Source organism: Monodelphis domestica, chromosome 6 (genome assembly GCF_027887165.1).
Source record: "Monodelphis domestica isolate mMonDom1 chromosome 6, mMonDom1.pri, whole genome shotgun sequence".
NCBI classification, from domain to species: domain Eukaryota; kingdom Metazoa; phylum Chordata; class Mammalia; order Didelphimorphia; family Didelphidae; genus Monodelphis; species Monodelphis domestica.
In genome coordinates this window covers 179,415,860-179,437,097 of record NC_077232.1, presented here as the reverse complement: position 1 = coordinate 179,437,097, position 21,238 = coordinate 179,415,860, and the positions used below count along the sequence as shown (strand labels likewise).

The window sequence follows — 21,238 nt, the reverse complement described above, 5'->3', positions numbered from 1 at the left end:
TAATTTTACTGCTTTTAAATAATGTTCAGAGTGGTATAATGTTTCTAAATGACTTTTTAGAAAGGCAGGACGAAAAAATAAAGACTTTGCTGGGACCACTACCTCTCTTAGGACATATTGGAGCCTTTTACATCCTGCCATATTGTAGAATCATTCCCATTCAATACCATGAAAATTTGATGTTGATCCAGTTGAAATCTTTGAAAGCTTAAAGAGAAAATAATTTTTTAGGTCTGCTAGAGTTTTCATCATTTTCTGTGATCTGAATGATACTATTTTTTTTTGTTTAATCCTCCAGATCACTGTCCTTCCCAAATAATACCCTAAAATTATCTATGTGTTTTGATTGCTTCCATATAGTTAATATCTTGTCTGGAAATTAGGGTTTGCTTATGGTATTCTTTTTTTTAATCTTTACCTTCTGTCCTAGTGTTATTTTAAAGTCAGAAAAGTAGCAAGGGCTAGGCAATCTGAGCCAAGAGACTTGCGCAGAGTCCTAGAACTAGGAAGTATCTGAGATCAGATTTGAATCCAGGTCTTCCAGGCTCCAGACCTGGCATCCTCTCCACTGTCCTAATTAGCTGCCCCAATACACAGTCAGAGGATCTGGATCAAATATTAGCTTGGTTTCTTGGACATTGTAGTCATCAGTTTCCTCCTCTATAAAATGATGCATTGTTCTAAATGAGTTCCATCTATTATATATATATATATATATATATATATATATATCTTGCTTGTACAGTATGTTACCTCCCCTATTAGAATGTGATCTTCTTGAGGGCAAGGACTCTTTGTTTTTCTTTATACCTATAACACTTAGTAAGTGTCTCTCACATGGCAAGCACCTAACTAATGCTCATTGACTGACGGACTGATTTATCAAGAAGGTCCTTTCGAGCTCTAAATCTTTGGATCTATAATCTCATTTGAGAAGGAAGACCATAGATAGAACATGCCATGAAGGAAGATACACGTGATGGCCACTGTTCTTGGGATATAGACTTATAGAGAGATGTCCAGTATCCTCAATTTACAGATGAAGAAACTGAGACACAGAGAAGCTGGGTGACTTGCTCAATGTCACACAAATATATAACAGAGTTGGGGTTCAGTTGCAGGTTCTCTGGATATCAGACCCAACACTCTTTCCAGTGTACCATATTATAGCAGGCAACTAGGTAGCTCATTGTAAGTTCAAATATAGCCTCAGACACTAGCTGTGTCATCTTGAGCAAGTCACTTACCTTCTATTTGTCTCAGTTTCCTCATCTGTAAAGTGAAGATCAGAATAGTTCTTTACCTCCCCAGGTTGTTGTGAGGAACAAAAAAGAAAATACTTGTAATGTACTTAGCACAGTGCTTGACATATAGTGAATGCTATATAAATTCTAGCTCTCATCCTCGTCCTCATCATCATTTTTCATAATACTGCTTGCCAGAGGTTGGGAAGACTTACATGGACAAAAAACAAATGCCAAGGAAGAAAGTTGCTGCAGAGGGAACACTCCCATTTGAGAGATATAGGAATTATCTCCTTGGGCACATTGCTCCCTCTGGTTCTGTCCCTGATAACACTTATTGCCAGAGGGATGGATTCTAGTACCCGCCACCCCATGAAATTTTCTGGCGTCTTTTCCATTGGCAGTGACAAAAACCTAATGAGAAATACGGTTGTTCCAAAGACGGTGGAGGTATGCTCTGTGCTGACAGCCATTGCAAAGCTTTAAGCTTAGTCTTGGAGTGTTTTGATCATGTCCATAGCAGCCTCCCCAAACATTTCTAATGAACCTTCCTATGATTTATTGGAGGGTGGGGTTTCAAGTTCCCCAATTTATCTCCAGGTTGTTTGGAAACAACACTTCCTATTACTCATATTTCATTCATTATAATACTTTTATTTAATTACAACATGGAAACCTGGTCCTGAGAAGCAGATAGACAAGCATTTGTCCTGTTTCTGGCTGTGGGGAATCTGGGAGAGGGGATTAAAAAGGGAAATTTACAGACTTGACTTTGGGCTTTAGGGGTTGAGAAAGGGATGTTTCCTTTTCTGATTTAATTTTTTTTATGATTTACCTAATTTGTTAAATTGGAATGGAGTTTCTAAAGGGTATTCTACCAGGAACTGCTAATGTCTAAATCAGTCAAAATCCTTTTTCTCAAAAAATAAAGTAAAACAAGCTGTATTAAATGAAATAAAAACCCATCGAGGATTCTTTTAAGGATCTCCATTGTGACAAGGGGCCAATCAAGCAAAGTCCAATTGCCACTTGTCAGGGATGTTATAGAGGATATATTTATGCTTCCAAGTAGGTCTAGGTACCCTCTAAGATACCTTACAGTCAGCCATTTTAAGTGTTTAGGGTGGAATTGGGAGATGCAGACCTATGATTTCTCAGTATGGAAACTCTCTAACTGAAGCAGATTGACAACTTCTCATTAACTTAGAATCTTAGAGAGTTGCCTGGGGGTACTAAGATGTGATTTGCACATGGTCATGCAGTTATTTGTCAGAAGAAGCATTTAAACACAAGTCTGATTTATTTGAAGGCTGACCTTCCATTCACTATGCCGTTCTTGTCTCATGTGTCAATCATAATTTTTTAAATAAGTAAAATTATGAGGTTGAAAGAGATTTGCTTAACTTTTTTTACTAGCCTGTATGGGATCAGCCAAGTTAGAAAAGTTCAGATGCTATAGGGCTATGCTCTGGCTTTGTTCTGTTCTGTGACTGCATTTGCACCTTCAACTCCAGTTCACTCCACTTTACATGATTCTCAGGCTTTTCTGCAACCATCTTGTTTATGATTTCTGATAGTACAATAGTATTCCATCAAATCATAGTACTCCAACTTATTCAGTCATTCCCCAATTGATGGGCATCCCCTCAATTTCTAATTCTTTGCTACCACAAAAAGAGCTTCAGTGAATATTTTTGTACACCTAAGTCTTTTCCCCTTTTCTCTGATCTGTATCTCTTTGGGATACAAACCTAGTAATAGCATTGCTGGATCAAAAGGTATGCACAGTTATATAGCCCTTTGGGGATAGTTCCAAGTTGTTATTCAGAATGTTTGGATCAGTTCATAACTCCACCAACAATGCATTCATGTCCCTACTGTTCCACATCTCCAGCATTTGTCATTTTGCTTTTTAGTCTTGTTAGTCATGTTAACCAATCTGATAGATATAAGGTGGTATTTAAGAGATGTATTAATCTGCATTTCTCTAATCCTGATTCAGAGTATTTTTTTAATATGACAATAGCTTTCTTCTTCTGAAGAAACTTCTGAAAACTGCCTGTTCATATCCTTTGACTATTTATCAGTTGGGGAATGGCTACATTTTTGAGTAATAAGGTCTTTACCGGCCAAACATCTTGAAAATGTTTGTTGAGTACAAAGTGGTCCAAATTAGAGAGGTGGATCCCAACGTGACTTCTGGAAAAAGAGTTCAAATTCTGTATGTCCTGCCGATGTTAGATCTGTGGTGCCCTCTGCATTTAGGAAGACAGCATTTTATTTCTCCTTTTCTCTTAGGCTAATTAATTATTGCTCTGTCCTGTCACTGCCCTCCTCCCTTTTGTTGTTGGTCCTATTGCTTCTTCATTAATATATTAGGATATTTTAAGGCAGACAATATTATCTACATGATCTTTAACACCTAGATATAGACAGTTAGAGCTAGAAGGAGGTCTAGAAGCATACACAGGAAAGAAGCCATTTAGAGCCACAAAGAGAAATTGTCCTACATTTTTTGAGTAGGCAGCACCTCTGGAATGATTAAATCTCCAAAGGATGAAAAAACCTTCTCATTTCCCGCTTCCCTTCATTAATGAAGCATTTTATATATTTGGGTTTGATCATTTGGTCAAAATTCCTCTGGTTCTTCACTGTTCTACCTTTAAGACTTCCATAACCCATGCACTTCTAGGATTTCTTTGGGTTCCTTTTTTGGTTACTTATTTTGCTTTATCTTGCTCTTCTTTGACAGCGGCAAATCAGAAGGAGCCCATGACTCTTACGTTTAAAGTGAAAGAGGAGCCGAAGGATGAGGAAGCTATAAACTCGACCTTGTCTCAGTCCAGCTACATATTCAGGCCAGGATCTGAAGGGTCAGCCCCCAGCCTCCCTGAAGACACGATGAAGCCACAGGAAGGGCAGATGAATACGCTAAGGAGGGATATGTCTGTCAAAGCAGCATCTGAGCTTCTTATGAAGCTATCAGGTATTTGATTTATTCTGAAATATTCATATTCTAATACACACATATGTCTACACATATATGACTGTACGTATTTATATACACATGCATATGTGTGTATATCAGCATCTATATAATATATACACATAGAAGACATATCTTTAAACTCATAAGCCAAGTGGGGCTGCTTCCTGCGTAAGGTATAATTAACCCAGCTGCCACTACATTATCACATTCTGGCATTTGGTTAAGGAGCAATCCCATTTCTGACTTCACTCTCTTCTATGTGAGGTGCATGTGTGTTCATTTGAATAGGCTCCCTGTGCACTCTTCCCCATATAGGCTGATGCAGTTCTGCCCAGATTTGTACAGTGGGCAGGTTCTGAAAAATAATGCTTTGAGAAAATATCTCTAAATCGCACTAGGATTCTAATTGCGTGCAAATGACTTGAACTGTTAGCTTAAATCAACTATCCTTTTCTAACACAAGAACCTTTTATTTTATTTTTATTTGGGAGGTTTTGCATTTAAAATGTCTTTCCCTCCCTTCCTTCCTTCCCCCTTTTCCCACTTTCTTACCTTATTCCCCTCTTCCTCTTTCCCCTTCTTTCCCCCTTCCTTCCCTTCTTCCTTCTCCCCCTTCTTTTCCCCTTCCTTCCTTCTTTTCCACTTTCTTCCCCTTTCCCTCCTCTCCCCTTTCATCCCTTTCCCCCTTTCCTCTTCCATCCATCCCTCCTCCCGCTCTCCCTCCTTCCTTCCTTTGTTCCTTCCTTCTTTTCTTCCTTCCTTCTTTTCCTTTCCCTCCCTCCTTCCTTCTTTTCCTCTCCCTCCCTCCCTCCCTCCTTCCTTCCTTCCTTCCTTCCTTCCTTCCTTCCTTCCTTCCTTCCTTCCTTCCTTCCTTCCTTCCTTCCTTCCTTCCTTCCTTTCTTCCTTCCTTCCTTCCTTCCCCTCCTCCTTCCCCCCCTCCTTCCCCCAAATCTCCTCTTCCTTCCTCCTTTCCTTACTTTTTTATCAGTGAATTTCTGCTGTGAAAATTCTCTCCACTACTCCAAATGATCAGCAACTCACTTCCAACATAGAGTCATAGCAAGTTGCTTGGAACACCAACAGGCTAAGTGACTTACCATTTTTCACAGAGCCAATATGTTACTGAGTCAGAACTTGAACCCAGATCTTCCTGGCTCTAAACTCAGTCTCCTCACACTATGCCATGTCACCTCTTTATATTATTTAAGTGCACATTAAAAATAGACTATTTTTGGCTCAATCAGCACAAAGGAGAAAAACATCATTTGAAAATGTTTACTTGGAGAACAACCTGAATGTAAATCCTGTCTCTGACAGTGACTAACTGTGCAACTTTGGTCAAGTAACTTAAGCTGTCTGGTCTTTACCTTCTTGATCTGTAGATTAGAGTATTAGACTACATAATGTCTATGGTCCCTTCCATATTTAAGCCTAAGTAACTGCCAACAGAGTAGGAAAAAGATATTTTCTGAATAAAAAAATGGCATCATGGAATATTACAGTAACCTGTCCAAACCTACGTGTATTTTGCCTGATTAACTAATTCTCTTCATTTACCTGAATTTAGAGTGTGATTTAAATGCCAGAATCATAGAATTATTAGCAAATGCAAAAAGGAAATCCTAGTAACTTGAAATGAAATACAAGCCCTGAAGTTTGCTCTTCATACATCCAAGCATTTAACTGAAGTTTCCTAATTTTAGCTCCAGATATCTCATTACTTTATTTTGAAATGAAAATTTAGAATGAAATTTCAGACTCATTTTTTTAAAACCACACACATACACTTATAGAAAAAAATTTGGGGGTATATGACAGACACCAGTCATAATACACTGCTGTACAGAGGGGATTTTTAGAATCCACATTTAATTTGCATAGCATTAAAATACTGGGCAAGGAGTCAGGGGGATCTGGGTTCAAATCCTATCTCTGATGTTAACCATTTGTGAAATCCTGGACAGATTTACTAATCCCCATATGCCTCTAGCAACTTTTTAGATTTATCTAGGAAGTCATTGGTGGTTGGAGAAAGGAGTCTCTGCACACTGCTCCTTAGCATCTTGTGGTATTTAAAATGCTAACACAAATGTAAAACAGCCTCCACTTTGGAACTTTGGCTGGGCTTGAAAGATGGGAGGAATGAAGGAGCCGAACTTTTTGACTGTGTTCTGTAATTTCATCAGCAATGCTGACCGTGTTTCTAGCGGATCAATAGGTTAGAAAGAAGCAATGAATAGCGATTTACTTGGCGGATGGTATGCCCAGACAATTGGAGTTCCTTTGTTTGCCAATGGGTTGGGTTATCCGAGGCTACCCTTCCCTTGATGGTAACAGCACACACCAGAATGTCTCCATTGCATGTTTTGCTATAACTTGGAACCTTGTTTCTTGCAGGGTTTTGTCGGTTCCTCTTTTTGGCTTTGTTTTGCTTTAACCTTCCAGAAAGCATTTCCAACTCTTTCATGCAAAGGGCTGTGGAAAGTCTGGAAGGTCTGAAGTCATCTTAGGGAGGTTAAAAGGTTTCCAAAAAAACAAAAAAAAACAAAAAAAAAGAAAGGATGCTTTTGAAGCCCACTTAACTAAATGTTAGGGAATACTTCTTTCTGTGAACTGAAGGCTCTGCGACCCTGAGTAATTTGTGATTTTCCCTTAACCATTTAGTGGATAAAGTAGTGTCTTTAAGCCATTCTCCCATAGTGCAGACTGTCTGGGACACTGCAACATTTGCAGATCCCTCGCAAGAGGGTTTCCTTCTGAGCACCTTTTAAGAGAGTGAAGGCTAATAAATCAGTATGGCATAGTTGATAGGGCACTAGACAGTGTGTCAGGAAACTGCATTAGAGTCCTGCTTAAAGCACTTGAGATCTGTGTGACTGGGGCAGCAAGGTGGCTCAGTAGAAAGAAAGCCAGGTTCAGAGACGGGAGGTCCCGGGTTCAAATCTGGTTTCAGACAATTTCTAGCTGTATGACCCAGGACAAGCCACTTAACCCCAATTGCCTAGCCCTTACCACTCTTCCCCTTTAGAATCCATACTTAGTAACAATTCTAAAACATAAGATAAGCATTTTCATAAAATGTTAAACATTTCAAATAAAAGACCTGGGTGACTCTGGAAGGATGCTTCATCTTTCTGTAATGTAGGAATAGTAACAGCTCTTACATCTCTGGGTTATTGTGAGGATCAAATGAGCCAAGTCATGGAAAACTGGACAGTATCATGATTAATGTTTATCAGTTTTAATATTGAATATTTCTGTTTCCAAAGCTGGCCTTGAACCAGATATTATAGACAAAAATGCAAAAAAGAAGTTGTGTTAAATTGAAGTCTAATTTTCTCCCATTCTTTGTTTTTCTTGCTTTTTCTGAAATATTTCTATGATGGAAATATGTTTTGCATGATTTCACATGGACAATTGATGTCATGTTGCTTGCCTCCTAAGTGGGTGGGGAAAGGCTGGGAAGGAGGAAGAGAATATGCATCTCAAAAGTTGAAAAGGAAAGAATGCTAAAAATAAATAATACATTAAAAAAAATAAGTTGCATCGAAGGCTCTTTTAACGGACCTTTACTTTAAAATTCCCTTGAGATTAGAAGGTTGTAAATCTTTCCTTTAGTTAATAATTAGTCCATCTCCATAAGTGGAACAGTACTATATCCCAACTAACAGCATTAGTTCCCTCGTATTTACCAAGAGGGATTTAGCTGGAGATCTCCTTTGATCCTCTGATACTCTACCATGGCTTATACATATTGCATGGGACCATAGATTTATTGTTGGAAGGGACCTTAAAGGTCATCGAGTCTAACTCTTTCATTTGATGGATGAGGAAAATGAGTCCCGCAGATGTTAAGTGACTCACTCAGTGACACACACAGGATAGAACCCCAGCACAAGTACTAGTCGTCTGACTACAAATCCAGTACTCTTTCTCCTGATCTCTATATTGGATACTTAGTATATCTTTCCTGCTAGGTGGGAAGGTCCTTGAAGGCAGAGTGTCATCGCCCCTCCGCCATGTTTGCACCTTTGTGCCTAGCTCAGTATGTCACCTAATGAAAGTAATAATAGATGTCTACTGAACTGAATTGATTCAAATCATGAATTCTGAATAATATTAGAGGAGGATACTTTTAAATATTTCATGTTGGGATATTGGATAATAGCCAAGATTTGCATTAGCTGGGTCACATCTTTGGAGAAGAAACAACCCGTCCACTTCCATAATATAAAGAGGAATAATGGCTTGAGGAACCAACCCCATCCTTCCAGAATTTATGGCTGTCCAGCACCTCAGGTCCCCAGACAGAAGCTTTAGCTATGAGAGCCCAGTGAGAATGGGATGTTAGAGATACCTGGGGGAAAGGCGAAGAGAGTAGACCTATGACTTGAAATCTATTTTCTTTTTTTTTCCTTTTGGCCCAGACTTTGATAGAATGTAAGCTCATCGAGGGCAGAAATGGTTTTGTTTTGTCTCGTTTTCCTTAGTGCCTGGGTGCATAGGAGGTCCTTAATAAATGCTTATTATGTGATTGATTAACAGGCATAGGGAATTCCTGGTCAAGAACTCTCTGGCAATATACATTTATACCTACTCTGCAATTTATAATCTCAAAGAGTCACTTGGGTCCTCAAGAAGTTAAATCACTTACTCATAGAGACATAGGTCTTCCCAACTCCCATACTGACTAGCTACTATATCACACTAAAAATGAACAACAAAGAAAACCCCAACAAAATGAAATTGTTTTGCACCTAAAACAAGTTAAAGCAAGGTCCTCATCATTACATGTATTTTACTGGTATTTTGATGAATAAAAATACTCTATATTGGTGCTTCTCAAAGCAGAGGTCATAACCTTTTTGGAGGCCAAGCATAGCTCATTAGAACAATGAGTTTCCAATGGCTGGAGCAGTATATGCCTTACTGCTAGCTTCTTTTTCTCCTTCTTTTCCTCCTCCAGATTGCCTCAGTTCTATCACAAAGAACTGTCCTCTTCCCCCTTTGCCCAGCCATCCCTTTTCCCTGGTTTGAGTCCTTTCATGAATCATCGACAACAGAGTCAAGCTTTGATCATCAAATTTAAGAAATAAAGAAAACAAAGGGAAACTGATAAAACTGTTCCCTTCCTGACCCAATGGAAATGTGGACTATTTTATCTTTTCAGAGACAAGATAATGTAGGGCGTTGTGTATTGGAAGATGGCGAAAGTTGAAAGCTACTAATTTTTGTCATACTGAGTTAAATACGGCAGCAAACAAAATATATTTTAAATTAGTTGTCATAGGTTTGAATTCATCTTCTCTTCACCTTTCTCAATAGTTCAGAGTAGGGGCTCGAGCACTAGAATTGGAATTCAGAAAGGATTCCCTTTTAAGTGATGCCTCTGTGACTGTCAAACCCACCAGTCTGATTTTCCTAATCTATAAAGTGGGCACACCAATACTAGTAGCACCTACTTAATGAGACAGTGAAATAATATGTGCAAAGCACTTTGCAGACTTCTAAACGCTGTTTCATCAGTTATAATTGACCTCCATATTAGTATTCTCATAGTCAGTGGCAGTGCTTTCTTATCCTGAGTGATTGTTCACATCTTTCTATAAATTCTTGATGGGAGAGTTACTGAAACCGTCTAATTATAACCCAAAATATTTATAAATTCACATAACGCCAATCTGCTTAATATTGACAATTCTCCCTTATTGTAAAGTGCATTTCAAATCTCTAAATGCCTGGGTATGAAAAATAACAACAGACCTTAGAAGAAAACACAGAAATGTGGTTTTTGTCGCATTAAGTTCCAAATTAAAAATAAACTGAACTTTTAAAAGCCCCAGCTTGTAACATTCATAGGACATGAACATATATCTCAAAGATGTATTCTTCTAGGGCAGCCTAAATCATTCTGAAGAGGACAACTGTTCCCATTTGCTATAAATATCATGTGTTCTCTGTGTTGCAGATTTATAGACATCTTAAAGAAACATATTATCGTGCACTCGTTTTTGAACCTTCTCAATAAAACTTTTTTAAAAAAGTCAGGATTTTAGATGGCACCCTTCTGGCAAGAGATAATGTGGCCCCATACCTCTTGGTAAGAAAGAAGCCTAGTAACTATTTATGAGTGCCAGACTGAAGGACACTGTCAATAAATATGAAAGGACCCATTTTAACATCAAAACATTTCATAGACTCCCACACAATGACAGTAATCTTCATTAAATCAGAAAACAAATAGTGGCAAAGTGTGACTATGACTTGGTGATGCTTTTTAGTAAATTTGCTTTTTATTAAACCCAAAAGCATTTATGTAAATGTAAAAATTTTTAAATATTAATTGCATAATTTGTGTATGATGTATTAAATTATTTCTAATGTAGAATGTATTCGCTCTAGAGGAACCATGTGGCATAGTGAATAGAATGCTGGACTTGAAATCAAGAAATTGGTTCAGATCCTGCCTCTGAAACTTACCAGCTGGATAAACAAATGAACCTCTCTGGGCTTCGGTTTATTCATGTGTCAAAGGAGCAGAGCAGATTAGATGGCTTCTGGTGTTCTTCCCAGCTTTTCAGTCAATGATCCTAGGAGAATACCAAAGCTCGATGCACTTGTATTTGAGAGGACCCTTACGATAACTGCATGGCCCCTTAGGACCCCACAGGGTCAGAAGCTAGAACCATTGAATTTAAACTTTTCAGATCTGCTCAGTGGCCCAAAAGGAGGATATTGAGGAAAGAGAGAAGCTTTGGGGGAGCAGATGGTCCCCTAATAATATCAGTAATGAAAGTAGTTGCTCCCTTGGTCAATCCTGTGTCCTTCATTCTCTAATTGTTCATAAAATGAAGCATAGAGTGGGACAGGGAACAATGTAGAAGGAGAGCCTTTGCCCAGGATACCTAATGGTGCATCCATTGTAGTATTGGTAGAGAATTGATAGATGCTTCTATGGGTCTTGAAGTCCATCCACTCAAGTCTTTCACAGCAAAAGGAGTGTCTCCATCAGGTGCAGCCTCATCCTGGGTCATCTTGGTCTGCTGAACAGTTTCCATGTCTTTTTGTGTTTTCTTAAATGAGTAATTTATTATGATCATAACTAAACAATAACAAAACCAGTTAAGCTTTGCTTTGTGACTATTTTTAAACTTTAAAAGCTGGCCTCCAACACACAGAGATCTAGAATAATGTATCAGTTACAATTCCCCTCTCTCCCTCTGAATTCCCTTCCATTGTCTTTGTTTATTCATTCACCTCTGAATTTGTGCCCATAATTTCCTTTTATGAGGTAGGTGTGTAGACTGGCCTTTTGGTTCTATTATCATTCTTTCACATTATTTCTCATACATCTTTTCATTATTTGTCCTTCTTAATTGCATTGTAGGGAGTGCCGGATGTGGAATCAGAGAACTGGGGTTCTACAATGTGCTTTTTTGGTGACCTCGGGCAACTCAGCTTACCTTGCTAGCTTCACTTTCAAGATCTGGAAGATAAGGGGGTGGGATAAGATGATCTCCAAGGTCTTTCTAGCTTGAAACCTATGTTTTCTGACAATGCATTAACACACTATGATTGGTTCAGCTCTTCCCAACAGTTGGACATTTAGGCTGTTTCCAATATTTTGCAATTACAAATAAGGCTCCTGCCTTTGAACAGAGGTTTTTCCTTCCTTTAGCTAACATTTTCAAGGTATATTCCTTATATTAGAATTCATAAGACAGTTAGACTTAATAAGCTACAATAAGAATGTGTCTATTATGTGCCAGACACCATTTTCAGTACTGGGGATAAAATGAAAAGCAAAAAACACCATTCCTGTCTTCAAGGAGATCCCATTTTAATGGGGGAGCCATACCACTAGGTGAGGGAAATTTAAAAATTTGATTATTTTTGGAATTCCTATAGTATACTTCCAGGGAATTCTCCAGAAAGAGTCCATCAATGTGCAGTTCTGAAATCAATTTCATCAGTAATAGATAGGTGAAGCCTGATCAAAGGATAGATTTCTTGGGAAAAAATCTGGGGGTATTAGTGGACTACAAACTCAATGAGTCAGTAGGATGGCATAGCAACCAAAATAACAACAAAACCTTCACGTTATCTTCAGCTACATTAGGAGAGGCATAACTTCCTGGAATCACCAGGAGGTGATGGTCCACTATACAGTGCCCTTGTCAGAAATCATCTAGAGGATTTTGTTCACTTCTGGAAATCCTAGTTAAAGAAGGCTACTGTTAATCAGGGGAGTGTCCAGAGGAGGGCAACCAGAGTGATAAAAGTCCTGAGTCTTTGTCATATGAGGATTACTTGAAAGAACTGAGAATTTTTAGCCAGGAGAGAAGATGCAGGGTGGACATGATAAGGATCTTTGGGTATTTGGAGGGTAGTCACTTGGAGATGATGTGTTCTTTTAGACACCAGAGGGTGGAATTAGGAGAAGAGGCAAAGTTAGCCATGATCTTAGGAAAAATCTCCCAGTAATTAAAACTAGCCCAAAGTACAGTGAGTTGTCTGGAGAGGTAGGGTCTTTCCCTTCCTTGGAGATTCTCAAGCAGGGGCTAGATGATAAATTGTTAGGTGTGTTCTAGGTGTGTTGTGTCAGCTATATTCTAGAGAGAAATAAATTATCATGGTGGGACTAGATGACTATGAAATTCCTTCCAGCTTTCACATTCTGTGATTCTGTATTCATATCCTTTGACCATTTATCCACTAGGGAATGCTGACCAATTTCTTTATCACTGTAGTCAAATATCTATTATTCTTCTCCCTATCTTTAGTCCCAGTCTTGAAATCCCCAAGTAGTTAGTTATTGACCCTTTCACAGACAGTTGCCAAATCTATTCACTTGGCACTTTCTCTGGGATTAAAAAATTCATATCTCTCTCTCTCTCTCTCTCTCTCTCTCTCTCTCTCTCTCTCTCTCTCTCTCTCTCTCTCTCTCTCCTCTCTCTCTCTTTCTCTCTCTCTCTCTCTTTCTCTCTCTCTCTCTCTTTCTCCATTTCCCTCCCTTTCTCTCTTTCCCTCTCTCCCCAGCCCCTCTTTCTCTCTCTCTTTCACACATACTTTACAAAATAAAGTTTTATTTAAAAGTCTTGTTGTAACCTCCTCTTTGCTGTCTACACAGCTTCTAAACCTCCAATTCATTCATTCATTCATTCATTCATTCATTCATTCATTCATTCATTCATTCATTTAGTTATACATTCTTTCATTCACTAATTCATTCATTCAATGCATATTCCTGTCACATTCTCTTTGCACTATGTGAAGTTATTGAGCGAAAACCTACTTGCTGAGTACATTAATTCAAAATTCAAAAACTGTTCAAAAACAAATTAATTAGATGGCCTTTCATTTCCTTACTCTGTGGTTCCTTGTTTGTTTGTTCATTTTGGGGGGGGTGAGATATAGTTATTTTCTTTTTCTTTTTCATATTCATTAAAAAAAATTTAACTTCCAAATTCTTTCCCTTCCTCCCATCCCCCACTGATAAGACAAACATGATATTGATTATACATGTAAAGTCATGCAAAACATACTTCCATATTAGCCATGTTGGTGGGGGGAGGGAGAGCAAAAAAAGAGAAAAAACAAAGTGAAAAAATATGCTTCAATCTGCACACAGGGTTTATCAGTTCTATCTGGAGATGGAGAGCATTTTTCGTCATGGGTGCTTTGGAATTGTTTTGGATCATTGTAATGATCAGAGTGGCTAAGTTTCTCACAATTGATCACCATTACTGCATTGCTGTTACTATATATAGTGCTCTCCTAGTTCTGTTCATTTCACTTTGGATGCATTAATATAAATCTTCTCAAATTTTTCTGATACTATCCTGCTCATCATTTCTTATAGCACAATGGTATTCTATCACTATCGTATACCACAGCTTGTTCAGCTTTTCTCCAATTGATGAATATTCCCTCAATTTCCAACAAAATGCCTGACATAGTTTTGAAGGACCTTTTCTTTAATCTCTTTGGGATATAGATGTAGTAATGGTACTGCTGAGTCAAAAGGTATTATTACCCTTTGGGCATAGTTCCAAATTGTTCTCCAGAATGGATGGACACAGCTCCATCAGCAGTGCATCAGTGTCCCTATTTTCCCACATTCCTTCCAATATTTGCTATTTTCCTTTTCTGTCCCAGTAGCCAAGCTGATAGATATGAGGAGATATCTCAAACCAACTTAAATTCTGGACCCAGTTGATCTTCATTAGATGCCTCCCAAATATCTTGTGCTCTGTATACTAGGGCTACTGCAAAAAAAAGCATGATGTACATAGGTTGTTTTCTAGAACAAACTACAGCTTTGAAATAACTTTCTATTAAACTGGGGCTGCATTTAAGCCAAGGACATACAAGGGAGGAGCTATAATATAAAATAAAATACCCCATCCTGGATTCTGGGCTTCATTCTGACATCTTTGAGATTCAAGGCAAATCACTTAGCCTTTCAGGGTCTCCTTTTCTTTATTTTTGAAATGAAAAGATTAAATTACATAGTCTCTAAGATACCTTCTAACTAAGTTTTATGCTCTAGACACAGATTCTTAATCTGGAGCTTGGTAACTGTAATGATAGATGAATGATAGATGGATAGATAGATAGATAAATAGATAGATAGATAGATAGATAGATAGAATTGGCAATCCCATGCATTTTATTTTATTCATTCAATAGCATTATTTTGAGAAGGGGTCTATCAAGTTTACCAGACTGCCCAAGGAGTCTGTGACACACAAAAGGTTAAGCCTCCACCTTAGACTCTGTGCCCCTTCAGGTCAGGAATCACTTAGAGCAGTGACAGAGAAACAATGGTACAGGTGCCAAAGATGGCATGCAGAGTGCTCTCCATGGGCACACAGCTGCCCTTTCCCTCCCCATCCCCATCCCCCAGAGTTCCTTACTAGAAAGGCAGAGGGACTCAGGTGGAGCTGCTTCCTTCCCCCTTCTCCACTGTGCCTGATGACATTTTTTCACATCCCCATCCCTCTACCCAGCAGACCAATGGGAGCTCACAGGGGGGGAGGTGGGTGGCTCACAGGCAGTAGAGCTGGAGGGGAGCAGAGTTTTCAGGCCACTCCTCTCCCCCTCTCTACAATCACGGAGGACATTCCTCACTTCACCCACCCCTCTGTCCAGCAGCCTAATGGGAGTGCTTTCTTCCTCCTATGAGGAGTAAGGAGGGGTGGGGGGTGTACCCAGCATGTGGGGGAGAAGGGGCACCACATGTAGTCTAGGGTTGGGGGGAGGGCATGACACTCAGTCTTGGGGGTGGGGCCTGGCATTCTATCTCTAAAAGGTTTCCCATTACTAACCTAGAGCCATATTGGCCAATATAAAGGGCTCAGAAAAGAATTCACCTCCTTCAGGGACCAGCTCAAGAATTTGCCCCTTCCTCCATGAACCCTTTCCTGATCTTACACACAAGTGCAATCTCTCCACCTTTGCCATCCCACCTCCCCACCGTAAACTCAACAAATCCTAGTCTCAATGGCACATACCACATTGTGGTTGTTTCTTTATTGTCATCTCTTCCCATCACATACACAAGATTCCAGCCACCTTGTGAGCAAGTATTTTATCTCATTCATCTTTGTGATCCATACGGTCTTACACTTAGTAAAGAATAAAATTTTTATTAAATGCAAGAACTAATGAAATGGCTGTTTGAATTAGAAAGTGCAGACTTGATTGACTCAGAAGTCTTATATATGTTTCTATTTCAGAGGATAAAGAGGAAAAAGTCTAGTCAAAGAAATCTCTTCCTCTTATTCCACACTCCTCATATCTCAGTTGTTTTATATATGTTGGGACAGTGCCTTTTCTAAGCTTTGTATCTTCATAGTGTCCAACATACATTAAGTGCTTCATAAATACCGGTTGCATGGATGGATCAAAGTCCTTATCTCATGCCTCCTTGTGATGAGGATGGTAGCTCTTAGCTGTCCTCCTCCTTCAAGGGACCCAACTGAAATCAGTGTGGGTTTCTGAGCCTGATCCCCTGGGGGCAAACAAGTCCTTTCTCTCCCCATCTTATCTCAGCATCCCATTTCTCCTCCAGTCCCTGAGGATGGTGGGATTCTTCTGGAAAAACCACTTTGAATCAGTCAGGAATCCCAGAATTCCCTCCTCTCTTTCTGTTCACACCTGACCCATCTTCCACTGCCCAGCTCAAACTTCTCTTTATGAAGCCTTTCCTGATGTTCTGCGTTGGAGAGGATTTCTTCCTCCTCCGATCTCTTTGGACTTTGTCTCTCCTTCTGCTTCCTCTTATCATTTGTATCATGTTTGCACATGCCTCACTACCCCAGAGTTCTGCATATTTGCATTGATTTGGATCCACTTATGTGAGCTGCTGGCACTGTAAAGTGTTTTCTTCTTTCCTAGCTCTCCACAGATTCTCACTAAGATAGAGGGCAGTTTAACGGATGAAGTAAAATGAGAGGGAGTCCTAGCATTCTAAGTTCGAGCGGTGTCTTTAACGAAAAAGCAGTCCTGTAATCCCCACGTTTGGTTCAGAAGCAACTCTGATTGAATTTAATAAGAGGCTGTTTGTTTCATTATTTATGGACTACCGCATGCCAAGCACTGACAAAATGAAGATGCTTCCTGCCCTTGAGGCACTTACACTCTGTTGGGGAAATCACATTTACTGAGATGAGATAAATGCCATATGTGTATATAAAGTGAATAATAATGGCAAATAGCAAGAGCTAATATTTATAGAGTGCTTCCTGTGTGTCAAGCACTGTATGAAGTACCTTAATAATAGTAATAATAGCTAACATTTATAGAGAACTTAACTAGGTGTCAGGACAGTTGGGGGGCACAGTGGATAGAGGCACCAGCCCTGGAATCAGGAAGACCTGAATTCGAATCTGACCTCAGATACGTCCCAGCTCTGTGACCCTGGGCAAGTCACGTTACCTTTTGGCTTCACTTCCTTCATCTGTAAAATGAGCTAGAGAAGGAAATGGCAAACCACTCCAGTGCTTTCATCAGGAAAACCCCAAATGGAGTCACAAAGTCAGACATGACCAAAATGACTGAACAACAATGACAACTACTATGGGTTAAGCCCTGTGCTGAGAGATTTACAATTACTATTTCATTTGTTCCTTACAACACCATTGGGAGGTAGTGGCTATAACTTTATTCTGCTTTTTAAAGAGGAAGAAACTGAGGTAAACAGATCAAATGACTTGCCCAGGGTCACAGAGCTAGTAAGTTATGAGGTCAGATTTGAACTCAGATCTTTCTAAATCCAAGACCAACAGCCTGTCCACTATACTGCCTGGCTGTCCCTATGACTTTATACTATAGATGACTTCTCTGGTCCCTTCCAGCCTGGGAATATCAGAGAAGACTTTCTTCAAAGAGGAAATGGCATGTGAGCTGGGAGATATGTCTAGCCACTTTATTTATTTATTTGGGGGGGGGGGGCGTGAACTAGCCATGAACAAGATAGTGGTAGAGATTCTTCCTTTGCCGTCTTCCCAAAAATAGTGAGTGGTACGATTGGGCACAGCATTTTTAAAAGTGCTCGTATTCCACTGGCGTCCTGAGAAACATCCAAATAAAGGCCTTCTCTCTGAAGCCAGACCATTCTCTCCACAATCATATCTGTCCCTCCATAGAGAATAATAGCAATTCATCTCCCAATGTGTCTAACTAGGTTATCCAAGTGGCGCACTGCGCTCCTCTCCGTGCATGCTCCCAATGTCTTGCTGCAGGCGTTTCTTGTAAATTTGAGTCTCCAATGCCACCTGCCTTGTTAATTTTCATTTATAGTCTTCTTTATCACATGGGAAGAAATCCTTTTGGCCAGAAAGGGTTAGAGAAGAAAAGGATGCACCCAGTAATAGAAGGATGTCTTTTTTTTTTCGTTTTGACCCCTAGAGTGCTTTGCGTATTCTCTCTCTTTCTCCCCCAACCTTCTTCTCCCCCTTTCCAAGCCCCAGAATCTAGGGATGGTTTTGTTTTGTCTTCATATCCCCAGGACCTAGCACAGTGCTGGAACCTACATGATACAGGTAGGTACATGATAAATGGGAAATGAATGAAATAAAAAATCTGGAATAAAATGGTTTTCTGCCCGCTACTTTCTTAGTTCTTTGATTAAAAAGAAAGAAAGAAAGAAAGCTGTCCAGCTGTTTAAGGCTCTTTCCAACCTTTCATTGAGCCGTCTTAGGGAACAGAAGGAGGCTATTCAACACATTTTTACTCGTCCTTGCCCAAATTTAAATCAGTTTATGTGTGTATGCCTTCCAGGGCTGTTATTTGGCACATACCCCAGTCAAATATAATGTGGAAATATTTTATGTGGAGAAATCTATACAGGTATGTAATTTTCCAGGTTAAAATTAGTGTTTTTCTGGCAAAACACCGAGGACATAAAGGCTCAAATTTTCCACTGAATTTTCAGAAAAATCTGCCATTGTCTTTCTGCTTAAGGTTTTGGAGTTGCAGTCCCAGTGGTTGCCTGGAAAGAATAGCCTAGAAATGACTCAGATCGGGGCAAGATACCCCTTTTCCCATAGGGACACAACCTTCAGGTGACTCCCCATAGAAGTATTTGAGCCCACCCTCAGCCAGATTAACCAGGCGTCTTCTTAGCACTTTGCTGTCAAAGAGAACTCCCAGGGTTTTTGGAAATAAACGCCAGAAAGTCCAGCATAAAGAATCTGCAATTCACTCACTGCTTAGACAAACCCACATGGTTCTATTAGCCCAGGGCTTTGGCCATAGGACATTTGACTTTAGGATTTTCCGATATAATGATGTAGATGCATTATTACAAGTTGAGATATAGAGCTAACGGTAACCCAGAGATGATAGTGGCATGGCACTGGGCACAGCTTTCTAAGAAGCGTCTAAGAGCAACGCTCTCCATTTCATCTCTTTAGGAATCAACTTATGTATTTCTAGGGGAAATGGGAGAAAATTCTGTCTTCCCCAACTTCATTTTATCCCTAGGCAACCAAGGATGTATTCAGTAATACAGAGTCCCTCTCTTCTTTCTTAAAGCCTTGACTCCTGCCTGTGGTTGCTTCTTGGACCCTGGGTGAGTTTTTAGAGACCCTGTGAGTTCAGAAAAGGGGGATGTGAAATGAATAAAAGCACAACTAGCTTAGGAGAGTTGTAGCCCCAGGACAGACTCCCCTCTAGGGCCCCAAAGTATCTTCTCCTGTACTATCTAACTCATAGACTCTCATTATTTAATGTGCCTCAGAGGTCACTTGTGAATTTAGCTTTTTAATTCTGTGGTTACCATTGCCTGAAATTCCTGTCCAAGCATCCTCTTTGAAAGACAAATACCTCTGGGAGCCAGCTTGTACTCAATCCAGAATCCAGAGATCTGGGTTCAAATCCCAGCTCTGCTCCTTTTTCTCTGTCTGATCTAGAGAAAATTATTTCACTTTTTTGTGCCTCAGTTTCCTCATCTGTGAAATCAGATCATTGGGGGGAGCAAAAAGTGGCTCAGTGGATTGAGAGCCAGTGCTAGAGATAAGAGATCCTAGGTTCCAATCTGGCCTCAGACACTTTCTAGCTATGTAACCCTGGGCAAGTCACTTAACCCCCATTACCTATTCCTTAACTGTTCTTCTGCCTTGGAAGTAATACTTAGGATCAATTCTGACTGAAAATAGGGGCTTAAAAAATCAGTCATACTAGAATTCAAGAGTTTTAACTTGGATTCTGCAGACTAATTTTTGTTTTACTATTTTGTTAACTTTTCAATATAATTTAGAGACCTTTGTTAACCTGTGTATTTTATTTTATTCATCTAAAAAACATTCCGAAAAGGGATCCACTGGCTTCACTAACTTCCAAAGGGGTCCATGACCCAAAGAGTAAGAACTCCTGGGCTAGATTTTATGTCTAAGGTTCCTTCTAGGGGCAGCTAGGTGTCTCGGTGGGTAGAGTTCTGGCCCTGAAGTCAGAAAGGTCCGAGTTCAAATTTGAACTCAGACACTTACTACCTGTGTTATCCTGGGCAAGCCACTTAACCCTATTTGCCACAGTTTCTTCATCTGTAAAATGATCTGGAGAAGGAAATGGCAAAACCAGTCCAGCGTCCTTGGCAAGAAAACTTCCTACAAAGTCACAAAGAGTCTGACACTCTAGGATGACTAAACAGCAAAAAACGTCCCTCTTGGGGTGATCTTTTCATTAAGAGTTTTCAGTTATAGGTCAGTCAGTGTGAACTCATGGACTCACTTTGCTTTACTCTAAAGGCTTCACTGGAGACTGCAGAAGGCAATGGAAGGGAAGTGGATCAAAGACACTTGATTAAGTTGGGAGCGTGTCTCTGGGGGGATGGGGGGTGCCACTGTGGGGAGCCCGAGGGCAGTATTAGGGTTTTGCACTTGTTATCCAGATGCCACAGGCTGCTACTGAACCACCCACCTGCCCCTCTAATTATAATTTTAAACAATTGTTTTTATGGGAAATTTTGTTGTGAACTCCACATGATCAGCTCATAATCTTGGGGAATGTAACCCATTTGCCTGGGGACTATCTACAGAAATATGTTTGGAGGGAGATGCATTTCAAGATGACACTGCCACCAGTTACCCGTTAGGAAAACATCAAAATCAAATGAAAAGTTAGATATTTCCGCTGGTCCAACTTGATCAAAGACATTTCTCTGTTTAAGCAGGTCCGTTTCTCCTTTTCTTTGGGGTTTGACAAGAAGCAGCTTCATCAACGTTCCTCCCTGAGAAGTCTCTGTTTATTACTGGCATCAGTGTTAGGGCTCGGCGCTCTGGAAGGGAAGGACAGGGTTTGAAATGAGAGACACTTAGCAGCAGATAAATTGTGGTAGAGAGCAGATAGTCAGCTTTGGAGTCAAGAAGACAGGGTAGGGGGTTCAAATGCTGCCTCTGATCTGACTAGCTGTGTGACCCTGTTTGAGTCACTTAGCCTCAATGCCCCAGGCAACTTCCTGAGAGGTGAAAAGAACCTTCAAGGCCATTGAGCCCAATTT

General features: G+C 39.9%; 1 protein-coding gene across 1 annotated transcript in view; it reads left to right on the top strand.

The window, feature by feature from the left end:
- ZNF827 (zinc finger protein 827) overlaps window positions 1–21,238 on the top strand; it is a 258,728-nt gene that overhangs the window by 86,130 nt on the left and 151,360 nt on the right. The window contains 1 exon segment of the mRNA XM_007496260.2: window positions 3,997–4,230. Within this exon segment, the coding sequence (XP_007496322.2) occupies window positions 3,997–4,230 (234 nt within the window).